We start from the raw sequence: 22,870 nt of genomic DNA, 5'->3' as shown, positions 1-22,870 counted from the left end.
TGGGTATGCTCGAAAGTGTTACTGAATCCAACGTGTACTAAAAGACAGTGGCAAAATGCGTAGCTACCATTTTGTCATTGGAAAGTTAATGACTCAAAGCAATGGCATAGTGTGAAGCTACCACTATGTCATTGGGACAGGGTTCACACGCAGGCAATACATGTGTCGACGAGGTGTTGAATACACCAGGGTTGACAATGAGCATGTATGTGTCGTATATGTGTCGATAGGTGTTGAATACATCAGTGTTGACTATGAGCATGTACGACATAGATGCAAACGAGGACGTTTGAGATTTCAAGAGGGGGGTATGTCACCAGCGTGTGACTACTATCTATGATTTTTGTTGATTTCTTTCTTATTATCTATTTCTTTCACTTTTTGGAAACACCCCTCGGGAAATCTAACTGCCCTGCATTGCATAGCTAGTGTGGAACTGTTCAGAGGGAGTCCAGGCCTGAGGGCAAGAGAGCACTAAGGTTGGACAAGGGCTATGGTAGCCAAGTGGGGTCATTGACTAGCCAAAGTGGAATCCTTTGCTACAGAGGCTACACTTCAGTTCTGGGTGTGGCTGCAGTGTACAAAGAGGGTCAGATGACCTAGAAAGATACAATGGTAGCATCTCCTAAAATTTAGGGAACTGCTATTTTGGGACCTGAAAATGTCTGCGCGTCATTACGTGCAGTTTGACATGGGGATCATTTTGTTACTCTGTGGCCAAGTCAACAGAGGCTGCAGGTGAGATATTTTTAGACCCGAGGGTCTAAAGCGGGAAAATGCACAAATGAGTGACACTTGGCACTCTGAGGCCAGTTTACTACTTATAGAGAAGGCAAAAACGTGATTTATAGCTGTGAGCTCATTTTGCAAGTTCCTGTCACAGGTTAAGAGCTATGGAGTGCTTGCTTTCCCTCTTATGCACAGTGCGGTGCCAGGAGTGATGCCCTGCACGCTACGCACTGCCCTCTCTCCCCTATGGCAGTATGTTATGCCCCACTAGTGGGCTTTTCAATTGACCAATGTACAGTTGTGTGGGTTCATGCGTGATTGCCGAGGCAAGAGCCTCTTGTACAGGTACTGGATTAGCTAGCGGCTAATCCCCTGCACGCTACGCACTGCCCTCTCTCTCCCCTATGGCAGTATGTTATGCCCCACTAGTGGGCTTTTCAATTGACCAATGTACAGTTGTGTGGGTTCATGCGCGATTGCCGAGGCAAGAGCCTCTTGCACAGGTACTGGATTAGCTAGCGGCTAATCCCCCGCAGGTACAGGTGAATTCGGAGAGGTTTCACGTCAGAAATCTCGTCCGATTCAAAGGGCAAGTAGCCCTACAGGTGCGGGAGCTCGAGGACTTGCTACGGATGCGACCAGCATGCGAAACGGAGCCCGAAACAGTAAATTACAGCCTGCTGTGTATTTTTGCAGGTTTAGGGTTTTGGCCCTAAATGGACCCTAATACCCCCAGGAGGTTCGGGGACGCGAGGGGACCGCTGTACAGGTGATCTGGCGCATTTTCGGGGCTGAAAACATAGAATTCAGCGTGCTGCAGATTCTCGCTAGGTCTTGCAAAGTGCCCGTATGCGTTGGGAAAGTCACTTAATGCGTGGGAATACTGACTGTGAAGGGTTCTAGTACAGTTATGCTGCTGAAATTGGCTCAGAACAGTTGAAATTCAGCCAAGGCAGCTTGTAAGGAACCACAACGTTATTCCCTCTTTTAAACAATAAAGAAATACCGAAAGGGGCGCCTAAGTTAGGGGCCAATCTGGTGTCGGTCTTCTCATACAGGTGCAATCTAGCAGCCTGTATCCCTTTCCCCTTTGTTGTATCTTGAAAGTACAGGTAAAGTGGGCGACAAATTAAATGGGTGAAAGCAAATAAGGTTTAAGTTTAAAGTCTACCGCCCTTTTTGGATTGAACAGGCCGGTTTCACACTGTGCTCTGTGTATAGACCCACTGTAGACGACTACGTACAAGCTCCCTGACCAAATGCTACTACTCATATATATCACCATAAAGAGCCACCAACGGCTCATAAATGTCAGCCATGTGGTGACCTGGCCACGAGCTCCACTAGACCATCGTCGGTAGGTACCCTGCCACGTGTCACTCCCTAGACCAGACGTCCGTCCAAAGGGTCCGTCCAGTGTGAACCAGACCCAGTGTAGCCAACTGTCCAACTGTCTGCCCTGTGAAGTGACACTATAGCCCTGCTACAAGGTCACGCAGCCCTCCTCTGCTAGGTCGGGTGCCGAGAATCTTGCAGATGACAGAAGTCGCCTGCAAGCGCTCTACCTCTGCGGCTAGGCTGGCTTGCTCTGTCGGCGAAAGAGAAAGTCGAATGGTGGACTCAGCGGGGTGGGGCGAGGGGGCTTCGGATGAGTCCCTCTGTGGCGGAGGTGGAGCCTCCATCCGTGCCTACTGCTGTGACGTAGAAGCGAACAGTGAAGAGACTCTGCAATCGAGCATGCCGAGCACTGTCCGAAGAAACAGTGCTGCAGAGCCAAGTGCAGGAACCTTGGGGAACGACGAAGACGGGGGGGGGGGGGGGGGGAATGGCGGCGCGAGAAGGGGGGAGCGGATGGGCTGAGGGGCAGCGCGAGGTGAGGGCAGCAAGCTGATGCGCGCAAGGGGGGAGCGGATGTTCTGAGGGGCAGTGCGAGGTGAGGGCAGCGGGCTGATGCGCGCAAGGGGGGCGGGCGGGCTGGGCTGGGCTGAAGCGCGCAAGGGCAGGTGGGGGCGGGAGGCAGCACGAGGGGGGGGGAGGGGGGCAGCGATGGCGCAGCAGGGGGGGGGCGTGCAGCAGTAGCGAGCTCTCACGGTATAAGCTTCCGAAAATGGGCTTACAAAGTTACTACAATAACTGTTGTAACTATAGCCGAATTACTACCCGTGGCGACACTAGTTACTCGGAGCTAACTATACAGTCCTTACGGATCATTAGAGTTTACGCTACTTCTTGTCACAGAAGCAACTTTCGGAAAAGCAGATGCGATGGGCTACCCTCTTGTCACAGTTTCACTTCCAGATTGTCCATGTTCAAGGACATAAGAATTTAGTGGCAGATACATTGTGGCTATTTTTGCGATTCATCACAGAAGCTTCAAGGATATGGTTGATCAATATCCCACGGATCTTGACTTTGTTGATATTTTTACTAGGATATAGGATGGGGAGAGAGTTTCAGGCTATTCCATACGGGATGTATATTTGATGCGGAAAACGATGTCGTGTGTTACATAGCCTTTGAGGGAAAAGGTTTTGACACACTACCATTGTTCACCTTTTACAGGCCACAACAGCATAGATAGTAGATACCACCCTGAAGGGTGAGGAGCGTTACTTTTTTTGGCTGAGGCTTAAAAAGGACGTGGATGAATTTGTTTGCAGTTGTTTAGTATGCTAAAAGGTCAAGTTTTGACAAGCATAAGGCACACGGACTCTTACAGCCTTCACCCATTCCCGCCCACCCTTGGAAAAGCATTGCAATGGATTTCATCTTTGATCTCCCCAAGACTCAAAGTGGGCATGATGGCACTTGGACGGTCATCGACAGATTTAGTAAACAAGTCCACTTCATTCCGGTAAATAAGACAGTTAAGCCGGATCATTTGGCGAAACTGTCTGTCTCACAAATTTTTTGAATATATGGCATGCATGAGTCCATTGCTTTGAACAGAGATCCCCGGTTTACTAGGTTGTTTTGGAGCGCAATCAAGAAGAACATTGGCACGTGGTTGCATTGCTCGTCCTTGTTCCACCCGCAGACAGATGGGGCAATTGAGATAGCCAATTAAATGGTTTTGGATTTATTAAAGTCTTATAGCTCGATTAGATGACTTCATGGAAAGAGTATTTGCCCTTGGTTCAGTTTGCCTACAACTACACACGGGGAAGGCGCCCGTTGAAGATTCTAGGGTGCTTAGAAGGTTCCTCAATTTCTAAGCACCAAAGATAAGATTTGTTTGAAATAGATCTTTTTGAATTTTTTTTTCTAGAAGGCATGGAAGGCAATCTAGCAATTTAGAGGAGGAGAGATCGTCCTCTTTTGACAGTGACCATATCAACAAGAAAACCAAGGAGTTCAAGGAAGGGAGTCAGGCCGTTAGGTTTGCGACGTTTTTAGACTATCAGGACACCCATCGAGCCCTTGAGTTTGTACAACAGTTTGACGTCGCCTTCTCTGGAGGACGGTCCTCAGAACAATCCAGGGTGTGAAAGGCGGCATCTTACTTGAAAGGAACTGTACCGACATGGTGGTCTACTCTTTTGGTATGCAGAGAAGCACCTGCGATGTTATTAAAATTCAAGACAATCTTCACATCAACTTGGATATCAGATGAATAGGCAACAAATGTCATCACGGCTTGGCATCACTTGCAAATGATTGACAACGATACATTGGACGATTACTGCCAGAGGTTTCGGGATACTTATTTGCTAGTGTCTTCGTTTCGGAAGATTACTTTGAAAGACCAAATTGAGCGGTTTTGTTGTGGTTTGCCAAAAGAGAATCGAGACTATTGTCTGAACTAGAAGTCTGACTCTATTCAGAGACTTATGCAACATGCTAAGGAACGATTTGGAACCCATGCCGGCTCATTGACTTATCTTATGGACAAGATAGTATCCACCTCAACAAAGCAAGAGTCCGCCAGATTGAAAAGAATGAATCAAGGGAACTGGATGACAACTCATCACAGGATTCTAGAGAATTAGAAGGTTCCGACAGACTAAGGGAACCAGATGCAAGTTCATCAAAGGATTCCACAGAAAGGGGATCAGATGATAGTACGTCTTAGGGTTCTCATGATTGAGACTGGCGTGCCAATGGACAGGGGAAGCTAAAGAGCTACCCACAGATCCTAGGGCACAAGGAAAGAAAGAAAAAAAGGGAATCAGCTGGTAGATCAGAGATTTCCCCAGACTCAGGATAAGATTTTTTGAAAGAAGATCAGTATGATCTAGATCTGGATATTGCTTTTGCCAAGGTGCACGAGGCTCTTGAGAAGTCTCAAGCACGGCATAAGAAGGCAGCTGACAAGATTCGTTGCGCGATTAGCAGCTGAAGGAGGACCCTTTGGGTGCTCTTACGGTTTGAGAAGGCACGCCTTAGGAAACGAAAGGAAAAGGAGCATCTTTTTCCAAAGCTAAGAATGCAATACTATGACCCTTTAATGTATCCTTCGGACTGAAGTTTCCAGAGACTTGCAAGATTCACAATGCTTTTCATGTGAGTCTGGTGAAAAATTTCAAGGGTGAGGTGCCAGTCGACAGGGAGCCTGAGGAGCAACCTAAAGGGAAAGAGAGCGAGGAGATACTTGTTCTGGAATAGATATTGGCTCACCAGGAAAGGAAAGAGAAAGGTAAAGTGAACAGCAGTTCTTAGTCAAGAACTATTCGGCATTGAATGCGAAATGGATGGAGGAGGACCTAGCAGATACCCCTCAGATTTGGAACTTTACCTTGACACTTTTGGTCTAGCTTTGGCTATTCGAAGAATTCCCGAAGATCAGTAGGTTGAATCTGGTGCAGGCGGGACTGCACAAGAGAGGAGTTACTCCGTTCCTTTGTCACAGGTTACCTAGAAAAAATAAAGTCACTGATTTTCCTCTGGATTTCAGGGATATTGATGGGTTGACAGTATTCTGCTGGATGACTTTATGAAAGAAGTACTTCGAAATGGGATCCTCGAAAATGATTTCTCGCACATGACAATGCTTGAGGCGAATGATTACTCGCACACGATAGTACTTGAGTCGAAAATCTCTATTGACATGATTGCAATATGGGATTAGTTAATCCGATATCAGTGAGGTCCGAGATGGATCTAGATGCGATTACTAAATACGTTGCTAGCCGTCATGGTCTGAGATTTGGAATGAATTTTTCGGTGACTGATTTGTCATGTGATGTCCTATGATGTCATGCGAAGTGATGTGACTGTTGTCTTTGTACAAGTACTAGATGTGTCGTGTCTAGTGCGTCGATACTCAGGGTCAATGTCTGCTGAAATGGTTTATGGCCTCTGTCTGTTTTGCAAGCGTAATCGAGGGCAATTATAATTCTTTCAAGAGGGGGGTATGTCACAAATTGATGACATACCCCCCTTTGTTTGTTTTGCAGGCGTAATCGAGGGCGATTACAATTCTTTCAAGAGGGGGGTATGTCATCAATTTGTCTGTTTTGCAGGCGTAATCGAGGACGATTACAATTCTTTCAAGAGGGGGTATGTCACAAGAGGGGGGTATGTCACAAATTGATGACGTGGCAGTGCTACCCGGACACACACACCGGCCAGACAGATGACGTGACAATATGGTAGAACTGTTGACGTGGTAGGACAATATGGACGATCGTAAAATGCATTGACAGGCTGATGACATGGCAGTTCCGCGAATTGCGCTGACAGCATGATGATGTGGCAGATCTGTACGGAATTCCGCTTTTTGTGCTGTGCTTTTGCTAGCAGATTTTTGATCAGTTGCTTTTGGAACTATTTTCTTTTAAGTTTAAAAGCTTTTGGGGCTCTCTTTTTGGGGCATCCCTTGTAAATTTATAAGAGCCCTTGGGGCCTCACTCTGTAGAGCATCTGGACGTAGAGTTTGAGAGCAGGGGTCCCTCGGGAGTTGTACTTTGCAATGATTAATGAAAAATAAATACCAAAAGGGGCGTCAGACTTTGGGGCCAATACCTGTGGGCACGGAACTCCGTCGGGTTGTGTCTACTCTCTCTCTCTCTCTCTCTCTCTCTCTCTCTCTCTCTCTCTATTAAAGTTCAATGATTATGAATTTTTTGTTCGTGTGTTGCTATTGATTTCTCGCTTGGAGTGTCCAAGCCGGTTACAGAGTGACTTGCCGTGTGGCCCAAATTCCATTTATGTGCACATATGCTTCCATACTCATCAGAATTCAGTGCTAATTGGCCTGAGATCTTTGTCGACATGTTGCAGTTCCCCTAGGTGGTTCCTTCACTCTATTGGTGTTACGTTGTGCATTGGATATTGATTGCACAAACCGATAGTGGATATATTCTCTTAACACAAGTTGAAAGGACAATTTTGGTGAAGATTTTAAGGAAGAAAGTTACACCAGTGGGAGTATATGTGCTCTTCCAAGTCTGTATGGAGTTTGGTATATTGCATTGCATTGTACCTATAGGTTTGATCTTGGCAAATGCAGAGGGGTGGTGGACATTTGGTTTGATCTCAGGGAGTTAGCTTGAGCAGCTAGGTCCTATTGGACCCGATGGCTTCTTTGGCGAACATGAGTCTCATGTGATGACCTTTTAGATCTTTTTATTCTTAGCTATCTGAGTTTATTGATGGTGTGTTCCTCTATGGGTCTCGAGTTCTTCAAGATTCAGGTCTTGCTATTCAGTCACAGAGAAAGTAGTTTTACTGTAGGTTGTCTTAGATTTCTTTATGGCGGTACTTATTCTCTTTTCCTAGGATTGAGTAGGTAGGGGGCTTCCTATCTTGATGCGAGCTCTTGGATTTAGCTTTGGAGCTTTCAGTATTTGCTCTGCTTCGACCTGGATCTGAGTTACCTCAGAGCTAACTTTTGAGGATACTTCTCTTTTAGAGGGCTTCTAGGTGATTATATTTAGTTGACTACCGGTGCTTCATTCAACAAAGTACCATGCATGATGTCTTCTAGTCCTTGGTTTCCTTGCCCACTTCTTGTGGCTTTGGATGGTGTGCTTTAGTCCACAGTGTAGATAGTATCTTAGCGGATGCTTTCTTGAGCCACTTTGGTGGTTGCTTCGTCTTTCGGATTTGTGGTGTGACGGCTGCTCTTCCTTGTGTATTCGAGCAATAATACTTGTGCCTTGTCTCCTAGCCTGATCGCTAAAGACTGTACCTTTTAGGTCACACCCACTTCCCTTATCTTTAGATTGGCATGTTACTTTGTACAGGTGGACAGTGGTCCTTCTTGGAATAGGAACCAATTATAGTTAGCTCGAGCATTCTTCACAGTGGGGAGACGGTCTTCTTGATTCGACCAGATTTGGTTCTAGGTTCCACAGGTATATTTTCTTTTGGATTCGCCTACTTTGGGTGATCTAGTTGCATAGGTAGAGACTGTCAGAGAGTTATGGTAGTTACCCATGGGTTTCGGTGTCCCTTCAAAGGGGGATGTGGAGTTAGCTTGGGAGTCCGTTTCTGCGGACTACTTCCTTTCAGATCAGGATTCAGTCTATTTGGCGGATTTTTATAGCACTTGTCCTTCTCTTGCAGAGCTTGGGTGTAGTTATGGTCCCTTTATCTTGCCGTAATTAGCTACAGTCTCAGTATTGATGTGTGTTACTTTCTGTTAGATGTATGTTCCTGATTCACTCTGAGAATGGGGTGATAGTCTCTCGCAATGTGTTCTAGACAGATGAAGATTAGTAGAAGTTGTCACTCTCAGTTCCAATGAAGTTCCTTTAGATAGAGTTTGCAGTGCATCATGATATATGGTGGTTGGTGCAGTTCTTTGGTTCTTCATCATTGGACAATTGATTTTTCACTAGTCTTGGTTGTCCGCATTCTTTGGACTTACCGTAGCAGCTTGGAGATTTCAACATGTGGTATGTGACCTGAGGTGCAGATTTCCGACTCTTACCTCGAGGGTGGAGCTCTTGAAAGTTGGGAAATGATCCGAATAGCAATGATTTATACCTTCACCCTTAGTTTTGATGCATTCTCTTGGAGCGGTCAGCAACACTACCTTCTGTAGATGTGTGACTTGTTAGTGGGTTGGGTTTAGGAGATTCTTGTTAGAGTTGGGTTCACTTTTAGTGGACAACGTTTTACTTCCCGGACGTCTTGGGGTAGCGGTTGGATGGTGTAGTGGCCACATATCGTTCGACCTCGGAGTCCTGTTGCAGATATCCTTGTCCATGAAACCCTTTCTCACTTCAGCTTCCTAGTCCGTCTTCCTTTCCAGGCTAACAAGAGGTGTTAGAGCTATGGCATCTCTCTAGATTTGTTTAGTCGGTCCCATTTTCTCCTAGGGACAGGTGTTAGGGAGTGGGCTGTTTTGTGGTTGTGCCCGACCCGCGTGAGGTGGTTCTCTCATGCCGGGATGGTTCTACAATTCTAGCCATGTTTAGTTCAAGGTTTTGGCCATGGCCATGTAGACTCCCCAAGGTCCCATGATTTTCCCCCCTACTCTCTAGGTATGCCCCTTTTTCTTCTCATTTAATATTGTGCTAATTCTTTCTATCTTTTGTGGTGCGTATGCCCTATCAACTACCTCATTTTTGTGCTAATTTTTCCGATTTAATGCTTCTTTTAGTGCTAGTCTTCATTATGGCTGAGTCTGCCCTTGATCTCTGGAGTCATGACAGAAACTCAGCACGCTGAACTTTGTGTTGATGTATGCTCATGTGTGTGCATGTGGTGTGTGTTGTGTTAGTACCTAGTTCTACACCCACTATTGGGCACTGACGACGTTAGTGGGGATGTCGTGGTATTTAGTCAATACTATGCATGATGGAGCTGATGGTTATATTGTCTTGTGGGTGACTACCATGGGTCTATACCTTGCACTTTCCTTCAAGGGTGAATCTGGGCTTATCCTGGATTCATCTAGGTATATATATTTTACCCTATTTATTGAGGTCGTGGGGCTTGATGGCTGGGTCCGACAGCCTGGTGTTGGGAGTATATAGGGGGACCAGGGGTTCCTCTTTTGCATGCGTTGAGTCTAGCAGGGTGCCTTGAGGGGCAGCCCTAGCCAGGGTTTTGGGAGCAAAGCAGGCGGGCAGATCTACCCCTCTTCAGCGTTTTCCCTAGGTTTTTTCACTAGCAGCCCCCAACATTTTTGGTGTGCAGCCATGATGAGGTTTGCTGGAAATGATGGGCAGCATGCAGTGTTCATGGGCAGCAAGGATCTCTCCTTGCGTTTTTCTCCTCAAGGCATCTACTCAGAGACAACGCAATCATCCAGTTGCAGAGCATCCTAGATGCTGGCACGGAGTAGAGATGTTCCATGCCCTCTAGATGTCACTTATGCTATGAGGCTTCTCTCCCCCTCTAGATCAGTTCTCTTGCTAGGAGGAGATCCGCCAGAGCCTTCCTTTCTTAGGAGGCTAGGGCAGCCCATGTCGAGGCCGTGTCAATGATCTCGTGTGCAAGCAAATGGCAGTAGCAGTTGAAGTTGTGTGTATCCCATTAGGGCATGTCAGATCTATGTTGGACCACCCGTGGTCACTTGTATGTGCAGTTTATTATCAGCATGGAGAGGCTTTCCCAGCTCTCTCTCTCTCTCTCTCTCTCTCTCTCTCTCTCTCTCTCTCTCTCTCTCTCTCTCTCTCTCTCTCTCTCTGCGCTGCGCTGCCGCTCCCTCGCTCCCTCTCTCTCTCGCACTGCCCGCCCCGCTCCCTCTCTCCATCGCCCCCCCCCCCCTCTCTGTCTATCGCCCCCCTACCCTGCGCCCTCGCTCCCTCTCTCTCGCGCTGCCCGCCCCGCTCCCTCTGTCTATCGTGCCCCCCCCCTCCTCTGTCTATCGCGGTTTAATTTTTTCGATAACTTTTTCAACCTATCTATCGTCTATCGCGCCCCTAATTTTTCAACTCTTCCCCCCCCCCCCCCCCCCCCCCCCCCCCCCCCCCCCCCCCCCCCCCCCAGTGCTGCTTCTCTCTCTCTCTCTCTCTCTCTCTCTCTCTCTCTCTCTCTCTCTCTCTCTCTCTCTCTGTCTGCCTGTTTGCCTGCTCGCGGCTCCTCAAAGGGCAGCTCGCGGCCTGACCAGACCCCACGCTGAGGAGGTAAGGAGAACAGCCCTCAACGGGGCGTCCAACTGAATAAGGGGCGCAATGGCTCATGAGCCCGCAGCCCGCTGTTTTCCTACGTATGGACCCGAAGGCCTCTGTGTCATCACCTCGAACCCGCAGGTTCGTTAACCCTTGCTTATGCCCCTGCGCTCCCGCTACTCCGCGCACTGCCCCCCCGCTCCCCCTCTCTATCGCGCTGCCCCCCGCTTCCTCTCTCTATCGCGATAGGCCCCCCCGCTGCCCTCTCTCTATCGTTTTAAATAATTTTTTAACCTACTAAACTCTAAACTTTTTACTTTTTAACTCTTTCGTCTATCGCTTCTCTCTCTCTCTCTCTCTCTCTCTCTCTCTCTCTCTCTCTCCCCTACCCCAAGCGCTGTCCCCCGCGCCGCCCCCTCCCCCCCTCTCTCTCTCTCTCTCTCTCTCTCTCTCTCTCTCGTCCGTACTCTATCGCTGCCCCTCCCTTGCCATACCTCCTCGCGTTCCCCCACTCGCCCAGCTACCGCGTCCGTTGCTAGTGTGGGTGCACACGTGCGTTTAGTGACTCTTTTTCGGACGGCGATCAAGCATGAGGAAGCTGAACGATAAAGCCGACCCCCTAGAAGATGCCATTCAAAAGTGCAAAGAGGAAATGATGGAGACCATTACCAAGATGAACCGCAATCTCTTGGGCACGATAAACATGCTCGAAGGACGCGTGCTGATCCAAGAGAGCAAGATAAATACGCTGGAAGACCGAGTGACGACTCAAGATGAAGAGATTGCGTCACTCAAGAAAGATCTCACCGAAGCACGGTCAAGAAACACACTGGAAGAGGGCGAACTGCAACCCTTAGTAATCGAAGAAATCAACACGATCAAGGAGCAAGTACGGGCCATCAAAGAGGGAGAAGAGCAACACAAAGAAATGACGACTTCTTGGGTGGATGTTCTTACCAAAACTCAACAGAAGGCGGATGAAGCCGAGAAATGGATCAAGGTGGCCAAGAAAGGAAAGGCAAGGAGATAACGCCCACGTCCACACCCACTATCATTAATCAGACACTAGAGGAGGAGCAAAGAAGACGGGTGCGCGCTTTACATGTGAGAATTTGCGGTCTTAAAGACAAAGGCAATGTGGACGAAGAAGTAAAAGAACTCACAGCCTTGATGGGGGTTCATGAGCCGACGCACACAAGGGCATGGAGAGTGGGCAACATAAAGAAAAATGGAAGCAGTGGAGAAACCTCAACAGAAAGAGCACTCATCCTCCGTTTTCCCTCCATGGAAGCGAAGAAGTCCTTCTTGAAGAAAAGACCAACTCTTAAAGAGACTGGCATCTTTCTCGGGGATGATCTCACCCTCTCGTAGATCGCTCATATGCAGGAAGTAATGCCGGAGATCAGAGCGGCAAGGGGAAAAGGCAAGATTGCCTTTTACCGAGATGGAAAAGTGGTAATACTAGAGCGACGCTCCACATGACGGTGCGAGACTTATGGGACCACACTCAAAAGTGGCTGCCATGGATCTATGCGTCTTGATGTGGGTGCTTTTGAGGATAGCTTTACTGGAAGAGACATCATCTTTTACTCTGAGACACACCAGGCCCCTGGGCAATCCATGCCTCACATCAGTGGATACAGGTTGGAGACAACTTACAGACAGGAGACACGCTCAGAGCACAGAGGACGGGGCTCTGGGGGAGTGGCAGTGTTATTTAGAGAGGATCTGCAGCCATTGATACATATAGCCCGCAGGGATGAGCATGCTAGGTACATGTGGGTGAGACAGGCAGATATCTCTACCTTGCTATTTGCTACTTTCCCCCGAGTACATCAGTTTATGCATCACCCAGAGGACAGTCCCCTTTCTCTATTTTGGATGATGACATATGGGAGTTCTCTAGGGATGGTGACATTATCATCCTAGGGGACTTCAATGCTAGGACTGCCCATCACCATGCAGTGTTTTATGATACTTCAGAGGAGATGCTAAGAGAGCTAGATGTTGTAGAGACGGGCCTGTCCAGACTATCACACGATGTGGAATATATTGAGTATGGGCGACACCTGATAGACATGGGCACCGCACATGGATTGGCCATCTTGAACGGCCTACAGAGATTTCCTGCTGCGGGAGGTTTTACATGCTTCCCACACAGACATGGAGCCAGCACAGTGGACTATGTCATGGCACAGCTGATTCTCATCTCTAGTATCCAGGATCTCACAGTTGGGCCCAGACCAATCGGGGTGGCAGTGGATCATGCTCTGGTGTCGATGACCATCTCCTTCCAGTTCAGTGTAGCACACAGGCCACGGGTAGCAGCCCCTACTCGCTACACCTTCACACGGGAGACGGATTCTGTATACATGGACGGGATCTACAGACGCCTATGCACTGAGGACCCGGGGCGACCTCTGAAGGAGCTAACTACTATACTGACACAAACATTACATGATGCAGCAGCAGAGGCATACCCACACACCCAGCCTGAGCAGAGCCGCCGATCAGGGAGCATGCCTCAAAACAGCTGGTACGATGAGGAGTGCCGCCAGACTAGAGCCAAACTTCAGAGGGAGGTGCTTTTGGGGGACGTCACTCACAGACAGTCACAGATTGACTTCCGACGCCTGGTGCGACGGAAGAAGAGGGCTTTTTTGGCTTGACTCGAGCAGGATCTATACCAGCTATTCTTGAGTCAGGACTCGCGTGAGGCGTGGCGGCTCTTTCATGAGCAGTCCCCCCCCCCCCTTGCTATTTCCTCCACAGAGACCTGGGGTCAGTACGCATCATCTTTGTACACAGTACCTGGACAGCCGCCCCTCCCCAACCCCCCCCCGATCCATGCCCACGCACATGTGCTTTTTTCACCGCTGAGATGGTGAAGAAAGCTATTGACAGGAGGAGGACTGGGAGAGCATACGATCATGATGGCTTAGTGGCTGAGCATTTCATGCATGCCAAAGACCTACTAGTAGAGCTTCTAGCAGTTATGTTTAACCGTGCCATGTGTGAGGGCCTACCGGACACTTGGAGCCTATCTACGATCGTACCTATCTTCAAGTCACGAGACCCCATGGAGCCTGGGAATTATCGCACTATCATGATTGGACACACACTGGCACGGTTGTATGCATCCATTCTTGAGCAACAACTGAGTAGATGGGCAGAGAAGGAAGGAATGCGTGCAGCTGGGCAGGCAGGGTTCAGGAGAGGCTTCTCTACTCTTGACCATATCTTGACACTCAGGGCCATCATCGAGGAAGGCAGATCTCATGGGAGACGGATCTATTGTAGCTTTGTGGACTTCCGCAAAGCTTTTGACACATTACCCAGAGCTAGATTGATGTGCAGATTACACAAAATGGGAGTACCCCACAGAGCTCATTTGGGGGATCATGGCATTGTACAGATCAGTAATAGGGCATGTGAAGTTTGGGAAGCCTCAGTGTGAAATTCTAACTTGCCACAAAATGTCTAAATTTAGCAGATCTAAATTTAGCAAGTTTTAGGAGCAGCTTGACAATACCTCCAAAGCAATGTGCTAAGGTTCTACATAGGAGTTGGAAGTTTTAAAGCCCAAAGGATGAGTTTTATTTTTACCAAAAAGTATTTTAGAAGAGAAGGAGTAGAATGAGCATTTTTAGGAAAGAAGGAGTATTTTTAGAGAAGAAAGAGAAGTAAGTCAAGTTTAGAGCTTCTTTTCTTGGAAGCCAAGCTTCCTCTAAACTTAGAGACTCAAAATCGTGCAGCAAGATCCGTGTCTCAAAAAAAAAAGCACGCAAACTTATCTCTTTGCTTTTCGTTATTCTTAGCTTTTGATTTTGGCCTTGAGAGCCTATATAAAGACCCCTCTCCCTTCACTTTCAACACACACACACAGAAGTCCTCAGAAGCGGAAGTTCTCTTGCCTTGAACGCACCCCTGAGGGACTTTCTACACCGGTTCACTCCACTATTGGGGTGAAGCAGGGTTGCCCGCTCTCTCCTACTCTTTTCGGTATGTATGTGGATGAGGTTTCTGACTACATTGAGAGCGATGGTGATAGAGGTGCACAGTTGGCAGGGACATGGATTCCACTTTTGTTGTATGCTGATGATGTAGTGTTGATCTCCGAATCTCCAGAGGGAATGCAACGTCAGTTGGATGCTTTGCATAGGTTTGCCCACGAAAGTGGTTTGTCTGTCAACCTTGGTAAAACCAAGGTTATGGTGTTTAATACCACCCCACAGTGGATCAGGAGGTCAGCACCTACATTCACATACGGCCAGGAGACTGTGGAGTACACAAATGCTTACACTTACCTTGGAGTGGTTTTTAGCGGACCTGCATTCTCACTCAGAAGAGCAGTAGAGACCAGACTGACTAGAGCCCATGCAACACTGGGAAGATTAGAGAAGATGTGTTCGCAGGTTCAGTTTCAGGAGCCCCGGACAAAACTCTGGCTCTTTGACACTTTGGTGGCTTCAGCATTGCTCTATGGAGCGGAGATATGGGGACCTTCATTGGATTACCACGGGAGGCCGGGTCGCACAGATGGATGTGGGAACATGGAAAAACCTCTCGTCTCTATGATCTCGCAGCTCATTAGAGCCAAGGCATCAGTACCACGGGCCATTATCCGAGCAGAGCTAGCGGCCCCCCCACTAGTGGTGGAGGCGCTCACCAGATCAGTCTCCTTCATAAACCGCACATGGAAACTTCCTAGAGACAGATATGCTCACATAGCACTGGAGTCCTCTCGACAGTTAGCCATACAAGGAGATACAACATGCTGGTATGGGGAGATGACATCATGGTTTCAGGCGCATGGGTTCAGCATAGACAGGCTTCCACCATTCCAGTACTCATTGAATGCACCATCTCTCACTCTTACACAGTCAGAGATCACCAAGCTCATCCGCCAAGACCTGACCTAGCTAGACACCAGGAGGACATGGATACAACCAGCACAGGAATTGGGCACGAAGATGGCTTTCTACAGAGACCACCTTCTCCAGCTTACGGAAGATGGTTTTGTGACGAGACCCAGATACATGGACACCCACTTGTCTCATGGGATACGATGTGCTATTGGCCAGCTACGCACATCTTCTCACCAGCTACGGATTGAGACTGGGAGATACAGTGGAGTACCAGCAGAGGCCAGGACATGCCCCTTGTGTGACATGGAGCCTGAGACAGAGCTGCATTATACATGCCGCTGCCCCGTCTGCTACGAGATACGAGGCCGCTTCCATTGCTTGTTCAGAGAGGGTTTTGGACCACTCTCAAGAGTCATGGGATACGAAGATCAGAGATGCCTGGGTTTGTTCTTGCTCGAGCTGCGCAGACACAGAGATAGCTTGATGAATGGCGAGGCTAGCGAGTCTCAAAGACGGATCACAGACTTCTTCAGAGAAGACACGGGACAGCCGCAAGAGCCACTCCCACAGCAAAGCTCCCCCTCGTCTCACACCAGAGGCACACTGATCGACCGAGCGATTGAACTGGGGAAATCCAGGCGCCCACGACTGCGGACTACACAGCATCGACGGAGGCTACGTCAGAAGATTCACAGCACGCTGGCCAGGCATGCACGACGCCCGGTCAGGTCAGACTACTTACCATGGAGGAGATTGATGAGATCCGCCAACAATTGATGCTAGATCTCTTGTGATTCAACTATCCTAGCAAGCCGCCCATTTTTGCTTAGTTCACATCGACCAATCTAGGATCCCATAGTATATATCTTTGTTTTGTACTGTTGTTATTTTGTTACTCTGACTTTGAATCAGATGCACCACCTTGTAACTTTCTGGTCTCATAGGTCACTATGGCCTTTTGAAGACGTTAATATAACATTTCATTTCATTTCATTTCTCTCTCTCTCTCTCTCTCTCTCTCTCTCTCTCTCTCTCTCTCTCTCTCTCTCTCTCTCTATGGGATACACATAGAGGCAGATATACCAGATTGGCTCTTGAGTCCTCTAGACAGTTAGCGATGCAGGGAGATGCATCATGTTGGTATGCGCAGATGACCTCATGGTTTCAGAGGCATGGTCTTAGCATGGATAGATTGCCTCCCTTTCAGTATTCCTTGGATGCACCCTCCCTACCAGTCACATGGACGGAGATCACTAGACTCATTCGGCAGGATCTTATGCAGTTGGACACCAGAAGGACATGGGTAGAGCACCAAGATGGCTTTCTACAAAGAGCACCTTCTCCAACTTTCGGGAGATGGGTTTGTGACTCGTCCAAGCTACATGGATACTCATTTGTCTCACGGTCTGCGATGTGCTATTGGTCAGATTCGCACATCCTCACACCAACTGGAGATTGAGACGGGTAGATTCAGAGGGATACCGCCGGAGTCTAGGATATGTCAACTATGTGGTAGAGAACCAGAGACAGAGCTACACTACATATGCCACTACACTGTGTACTATGAGATACGAGGGCGCTTCCATTGCTTGTTCAGGGAGGGGTTTTGGACCCCTAGATAGAGTCATGAGGTATCAGGATCAGAGATGCCTTGGCCTATATCTACTTGAGCTACACCGACATAGAGATAGTCTGTTGAGGAGACATGGAGTACGGCAGTCGCAGAGACAGATCACAGATTTCTTTGGATCGAGGGAGCCAAAAGACCAACCACCAGCACAGGGTTGTACCCGCATCCATACGAGAGGCACCCTCATTGACAGGGCGACTGAGCTCGGGAGATCGAGACGACCACGACCGAGACACAGGAGCACACTACATCGACGGAGACTCCAACAGAGGATCAGAGGCATTCTAGCACGACACCTAGATTGTCATTGAGGGCCTATTCTACATCTTCAGATTTCACATTTCACACTTCATTTTCAGTTTTCATTTTTACTTTCAGTACTTTTTGTACTTGTACTTCAGACATTGTACTAGATTCACCACTTTGTATCTGATGGTCTCATAGGTCATTTTGGCCTTTTGAAGACGTTAATATATCATTTCATTTCATTTCATTTCTCTCTCTCTCTCTCTCTCTCTCTCTCTCTCTCTCTCTCACATTCTCAGAGGTCTTGTTCCGTTTTACCTCAGTGATATCTCTTCTCCACAAGTGCCTTGTTGTATGTGGCATTGTAGGTGTTCTAGATCTGAGTTAAGGTGTCCACTGGATCGCAGGCCAGTTCTTGTCTTCATTGCATCTTCTGTTGCCTATTCTGACAAGCATTGAAGAGACCAGGCTTTGGTAGATAGGCCACCAGCCAGATCTATTGGTTCACTTATTTGTTGCCTTAGTCTTTTGTAATTTCTATGCTGTACATTTGGGTCATATGAAGATGATGTAATTTTTTGGTGTCAGATCTTTTATGCCTTTTGCAGGACGTAAACAAACATTTCATTTCATTTCTAGGGCTTAGCTCTCTATGTCAAGTAAAGTTGTTTCTAATTCATACCACATTTTCCTATCCTAGGTACTTATTCAGCATAGAGAATTGGATTATCAATGGGTGGGCATAGTTTTTGTGGTTTGAAATATAGCTCTTTGCTACATGGACACCATGACACCTGGAAGCAAAAGTTATGGATACTACCAACGACTAGTAACAACTGCAACAGAAATTATAGATTTGGTGCACAATACTGCTGCCAAGCTCCACATTTGGAATTTTCAAAACCCTCGGTCAAGGCTCAGGTATATTAAAGTATATTCTGTTTTTTTGTTGTGGGTTTTACTTATAGTAAGCAGGGAATTTGAATGATTTGTGGAAGGCACTGTTACAAAGAGGAGTTTCAGTTTTGTAGTTTTGTCTCAAACCTTGTCAAATTGTTTTCTTCGTGAAAATATACAGGTTAAAGTGATTTTTAAGATTAGTTGCTTCTTGTCTGAACTTTTGTCCACCTTCCAAGCAGACATTTGACAAGGTAGTATCATAGTGATTGATTTGAGTTTTTCAATGGTGTTTGGTTGAATATGAGAATGTGGTGGTGTGACAGTCATTTTACAGAATGTCCAGTATTGGACGCATAATCAATGCTTGGAATCATGTTTCTTGGCCAGCCATGAAGTGAAACCAAGGCATCGTACCTCTCATGGTGAGCTCTCCACCTAGGGGTACTTTGAATATCACTGCGAAAGACATTATCACCCAACTGTAGGAGCCCCATTTAAAAACTTGGACTGGACTGGGCCTGACGGATAAGTAGCAACTAGTCTCGCTACAAACTTGAGAGTACACCGCTTTGTTAGTTCTACCACCCCCCATGACGAGTGCTTCGAGATATTGAATCCAGTTGACCATAATGTCTAATCCTTCTTGAAGAAAGTGGTAAAGTGACTTGCCAAGAGTCTCTTGAGTGATTGCCATCCTGGCTGGACCTAAAAAAATCAACATCGGCCTGAAAGAGGAGGTTCACGAACCTCCACTTTCAACTGGTATGAGAGCCTCGTTCAAATTCCTCGCGAGGAGTTCGTCGCGAAGAGCTCTGCTTTTCCGAAAGCTGCTTCTACGACAAGAAGTAGCATAACCTCTGATGGTCTGTAAAGATGGTAAAATCAGCTCCGAGTAGAAAAGTGTCGCCACTGTGTAAGAGCATGGATGACTGCCAAGAGCTCTTTCTCGTAAATCTGGGCAACCATCTCAAGACGTGAAAACATCCTGCTCTCGTAAGCAATGACATGGCCTTCTTGTATCAAGACTGCTCCAAGACTGCGATTACAAGCATCACAGTAAACTTCGAATGGCTTTTGCAAGTCTGGCAAGGCCAACACTAGTCAAGGTCCCGTAGTCAACTTTTCTTTGAGACTTTGAAAGGCTACAATCTCTGTCGGGTCCCAAGTAAAAGAAACCTCTTTTTGAGTCAATACATGCAAAGAAGAAGCTATCTCTGCAAATTTATGAATGAACCGCCGAAAATTTTCGGATGAATTTCCGATAATATGAGCAGAACCCTAGAAAGCTTCAAACCTCATGAACATTCTTCAAATCAGGCCAACAACGAATAGTCTCAATTTTGGTCGGGTCCACCCTTCCGCTGAGACGATGTGTCTCAGAAAGCGTATCTCTCGCAAGAAAAAAAAAATCACTCTTTTTCGCATTTACAACGAGTTTATGTTGCCGCACTGTATGGAAAACTTGTAACAGATGGTGTCTGTACTCTGCCTCACTCTCGGAGAAGACGATGATGTCGTCGAAGAAAGTGCCCACAAATCATCGGTACTGGCTGAAAATCCTATCCATCATGCGGTCGAATGTAGTTGGAGCATTCGTATGGCCAACTGGCATCACCAAATATTCATACAAACTCAAAAGTCATCCTGAAAGTTGTCTTGTAGACGTCTCCAGGAGCAATTCGGATCTAAGATGATGATATCCATTAAACCTCTGAAATCTGTCGAGTATCATTGATCCTTGGGATAGGGAATCTATTCTTGATGGTGATTTTATTGAGAGCTCTATAGTCAATGCCATTCTCAGATCTATCTTTCTTCAAAACCGGCGAACAGAATGGTGAAATACTAGGTTGGATGAGACCCTTAAGAACTTTTACCTGGTTCATTATTTCTTCATTTTGAGCTTGGCTAACTCTGTAGGGTGGCCGGTTCGGTGGTGTACTACCGGGAATCAAATCAATCGTGTGATCTTCAGGACGTGAAGGAGGCAACTCGCCTGGTAAGCCCTTAGAGAAACAGTCAGCTCGAGCTTGCAAAAAATCTTGTCGTTCTTTTTCGAGGTTTGACATATTCAACCTTTGATCATCATTCAGTTCTTTGAAGAAAATCGGGTTAAAAAAAATAAAATTGGATTTCATCAAGTGGGATGGACTTGCCTTTCCGCTTTCCATCAAGTACAATCTCTTTGCCCTTCTCGTTCTTCAAGATGGCTTTCCTTCCTCTATAATCGACCACGGCATTGTTCTTGGGGAATCAAGGGATTCCTTGGAAGACGTCACACTCTTCCAAAAGCATGATGTAAAAGTATTCGTGCCCTAATTACCCTTGACAATGCAAATGTAGTTTTCTAATGACAGGTGTAATGGAAACATCCCGTCCGTGTGCCGCTAGAACAACCTCGGCTTGTGGCCCCATTTCCTCGGGCGTAATTTCAAGTCGAGCCGCCAATTCAGTTGAAATAAAGTTGTCCTTGGCTCCTCCATCAAAGAAAAATAAGGGCTTCGTGGTCTGGCACTTTCCCCCATGCTTTGCAAAGTTCGGAACTTTTGCCCATCTGATCAGGGTCAGTCCTCACAAAGTCTAATACCAGTCCTGCTTTCGTCTTTCCTTTTCTTTCGCGCTCTTCCGCTGCTGTGGAATTCCTGATTTCTGGTGGTTCTCTGCTCTTCGTTTCAAGAATTCTGTCCAGCTCTTTCTGCGAGTACATGTTCCGCTTTTTTGCACTCGTTTGTCCTTTCAACTTTCCTCCTGACCTAAGAGGAGAATCGATGGCTTGTCGCTATCTCGAGTCAATCTTATCAATTGGGTAATTCTTCAGGTGTTTTGAAAATCTTGGGTCTATGGTGTAGCAAACTTGGACACTCCAAGTCAAGATTCTACCGCGACACAACAGAGATTCACTTCAAAACAGTTCACAATTCACAATTGATTCGACACAGCCCGCAGCAGAGTTCCGTGCCTAGAGATGATGGCCCCAAAGACTGGCGCCCCTTTCGGTATTTCTTTTTGTATTAATCTGTGTTCAAAGTACAAGAGAGTGGGAGGGTTCTCACTCTTAGACTCTGCGTCGAGATGCTCTGAGTTGTGAGGGCCCTGCCCACTTATTTATAAGTTACAAGGGATGCCCAAAAACAGAGCCCCAAAAGCTTCTCAATTCAAAAGCTCTTAAAAACAAAGCATCTATTCCAAAAGCTACTCAATTAGCTTGCGTAGAATTTCAGCTGCACAAAAGCAAGTATTCTGTACAGTTGCCCGCAAATCACGGAATTTTCGTACGCATGCCACGTCAGCCTGTCAGCGGAAATTGTGTCGGAAATTGGCCTGTTAGAATGGTGTCAAAGCTCAGAAAGATTTTTCTTCTACGGAGGATCCGATCCTTTTGTAGCACACGCAGTTTTTTTTGAAAGAATCTTCGTGTCCCGACCCCGGAATTATTAGCCACTGCCACCCTTACTCCATCGCGCGACGGGCGCGCTCCCGTCTTCATCGCTCTGTCTTACAGGGCATAAGCCATAAAGAACCCCAGATTACACATGAGTTCTCGCGGAGACCTCTCGGTGGGTAGGCAAAGAAAAGTTGAAATCCGGCGCGGGAATTGAAGAAAAGAATGAAGATTTGGACAAATTCTTGGCGGAAAAGTTTGCCAGAGCGGAGCACAAACGTCAATTTCACATTGACACATGTGTGAAAAAATTGATCAAGTACTCCATACATCACAAATCAGTGACGTGGCATGCCCAGATACACTGGACACATTCCCAGCAGGCAAACAGTCTCGAAAAAATCGCTAACATGCTGACGTGGCATCCAGTACAGAGTGGACACTCCAAGCGAGAAATCAATAGCAACACACGAACAAAAACTTCAAAATCATTGAACTTTAATAGAGGGAAGAGAGAGAGAGTTGATACGGCCCGGCGTAGTTCCGTGCCCAGAGGTATTGGCCCCAAAGTCTGGCCCCCCTTTCGGTATTTCTTTTTCATTAATCATTGCAAAGTACAACTCCCGAGGGACCTCTGCTCTCAGACTCTGCATCCAGATGTTCTGTAGAGGCTCGAAGGGCTCTTTTATTCTTACAAGGGATGTCTCAAAGCAGAGCCCCAAAAGCAATCAATCCCTAAAAGCGTCTACTCCCAAAAGCTGCCAGCATGTACCGCGGAATTTTCGTACAATCGCTTGGCACAGCCAACGCAAAATGCAGAATTTCCGTACAGCCTGCCACGCTAGCATGTCAATACGATTTACGGAACTCTCTTTCAGAGTGCAAGCTTCTGGTTTTTATGGTTTTAAGCCCCTCGGCCGGGGTACCATAAGTTGGTACAACTTTGAGCTTTGGTTCTTTAATTCTTTGCGTCCCCTGAGCCCCATCGAATGGAAACCCTTATGACATTTTATCTGGAATTTGTCTGGGTGGTCTGCCACGTCATCATTTTGTGACATGGTGATCTTGAAGAAGAGTTGTACATGAAGCAGCCGGAAGGTCTTGTCAT

The 22,870-nt window shown here is 47.1% G+C and overlaps 1 protein-coding gene across 10 annotated transcripts in view; it reads left to right on the top strand.

Annotated features, from left to right (window-relative positions):
- The window catches only part of LOC147437150 (uncharacterized), a 137,036-nt gene that overhangs the window by 29,503 nt on the left and 84,663 nt on the right, over window positions 1-22,870 (top strand). For all 10 annotated transcript variants that reach the window (XM_086486767.1, XM_086486762.1, XM_086486765.1 and 7 more), the window contains exon 2: window positions 18,181-18,401. In XM_086486767.1, coding sequence (XP_086342893.1) covers window positions 18,213-18,401 — 189 coding nt within the window. In that variant the 5' untranslated portion in view covers window positions 18,181-18,212. The remainder of the gene's footprint in view (window positions 1-18,180; window positions 18,402-22,870) is intronic.

The sequence above is a fragment of the Adiantum capillus-veneris genome, chromosome 17 (genome assembly GCF_014529385.1).
Source record: "Adiantum capillus-veneris isolate H3 chromosome 17, ASM1452938v2, whole genome shotgun sequence".
NCBI classification, from domain to species: Eukaryota; Viridiplantae; Streptophyta; class Polypodiopsida; order Polypodiales; family Pteridaceae; genus Adiantum; species Adiantum capillus-veneris.
Note: the sequence above shows the minus strand (reverse complement) of the source record. Positions and strands in the feature narration are given on the sequence as shown.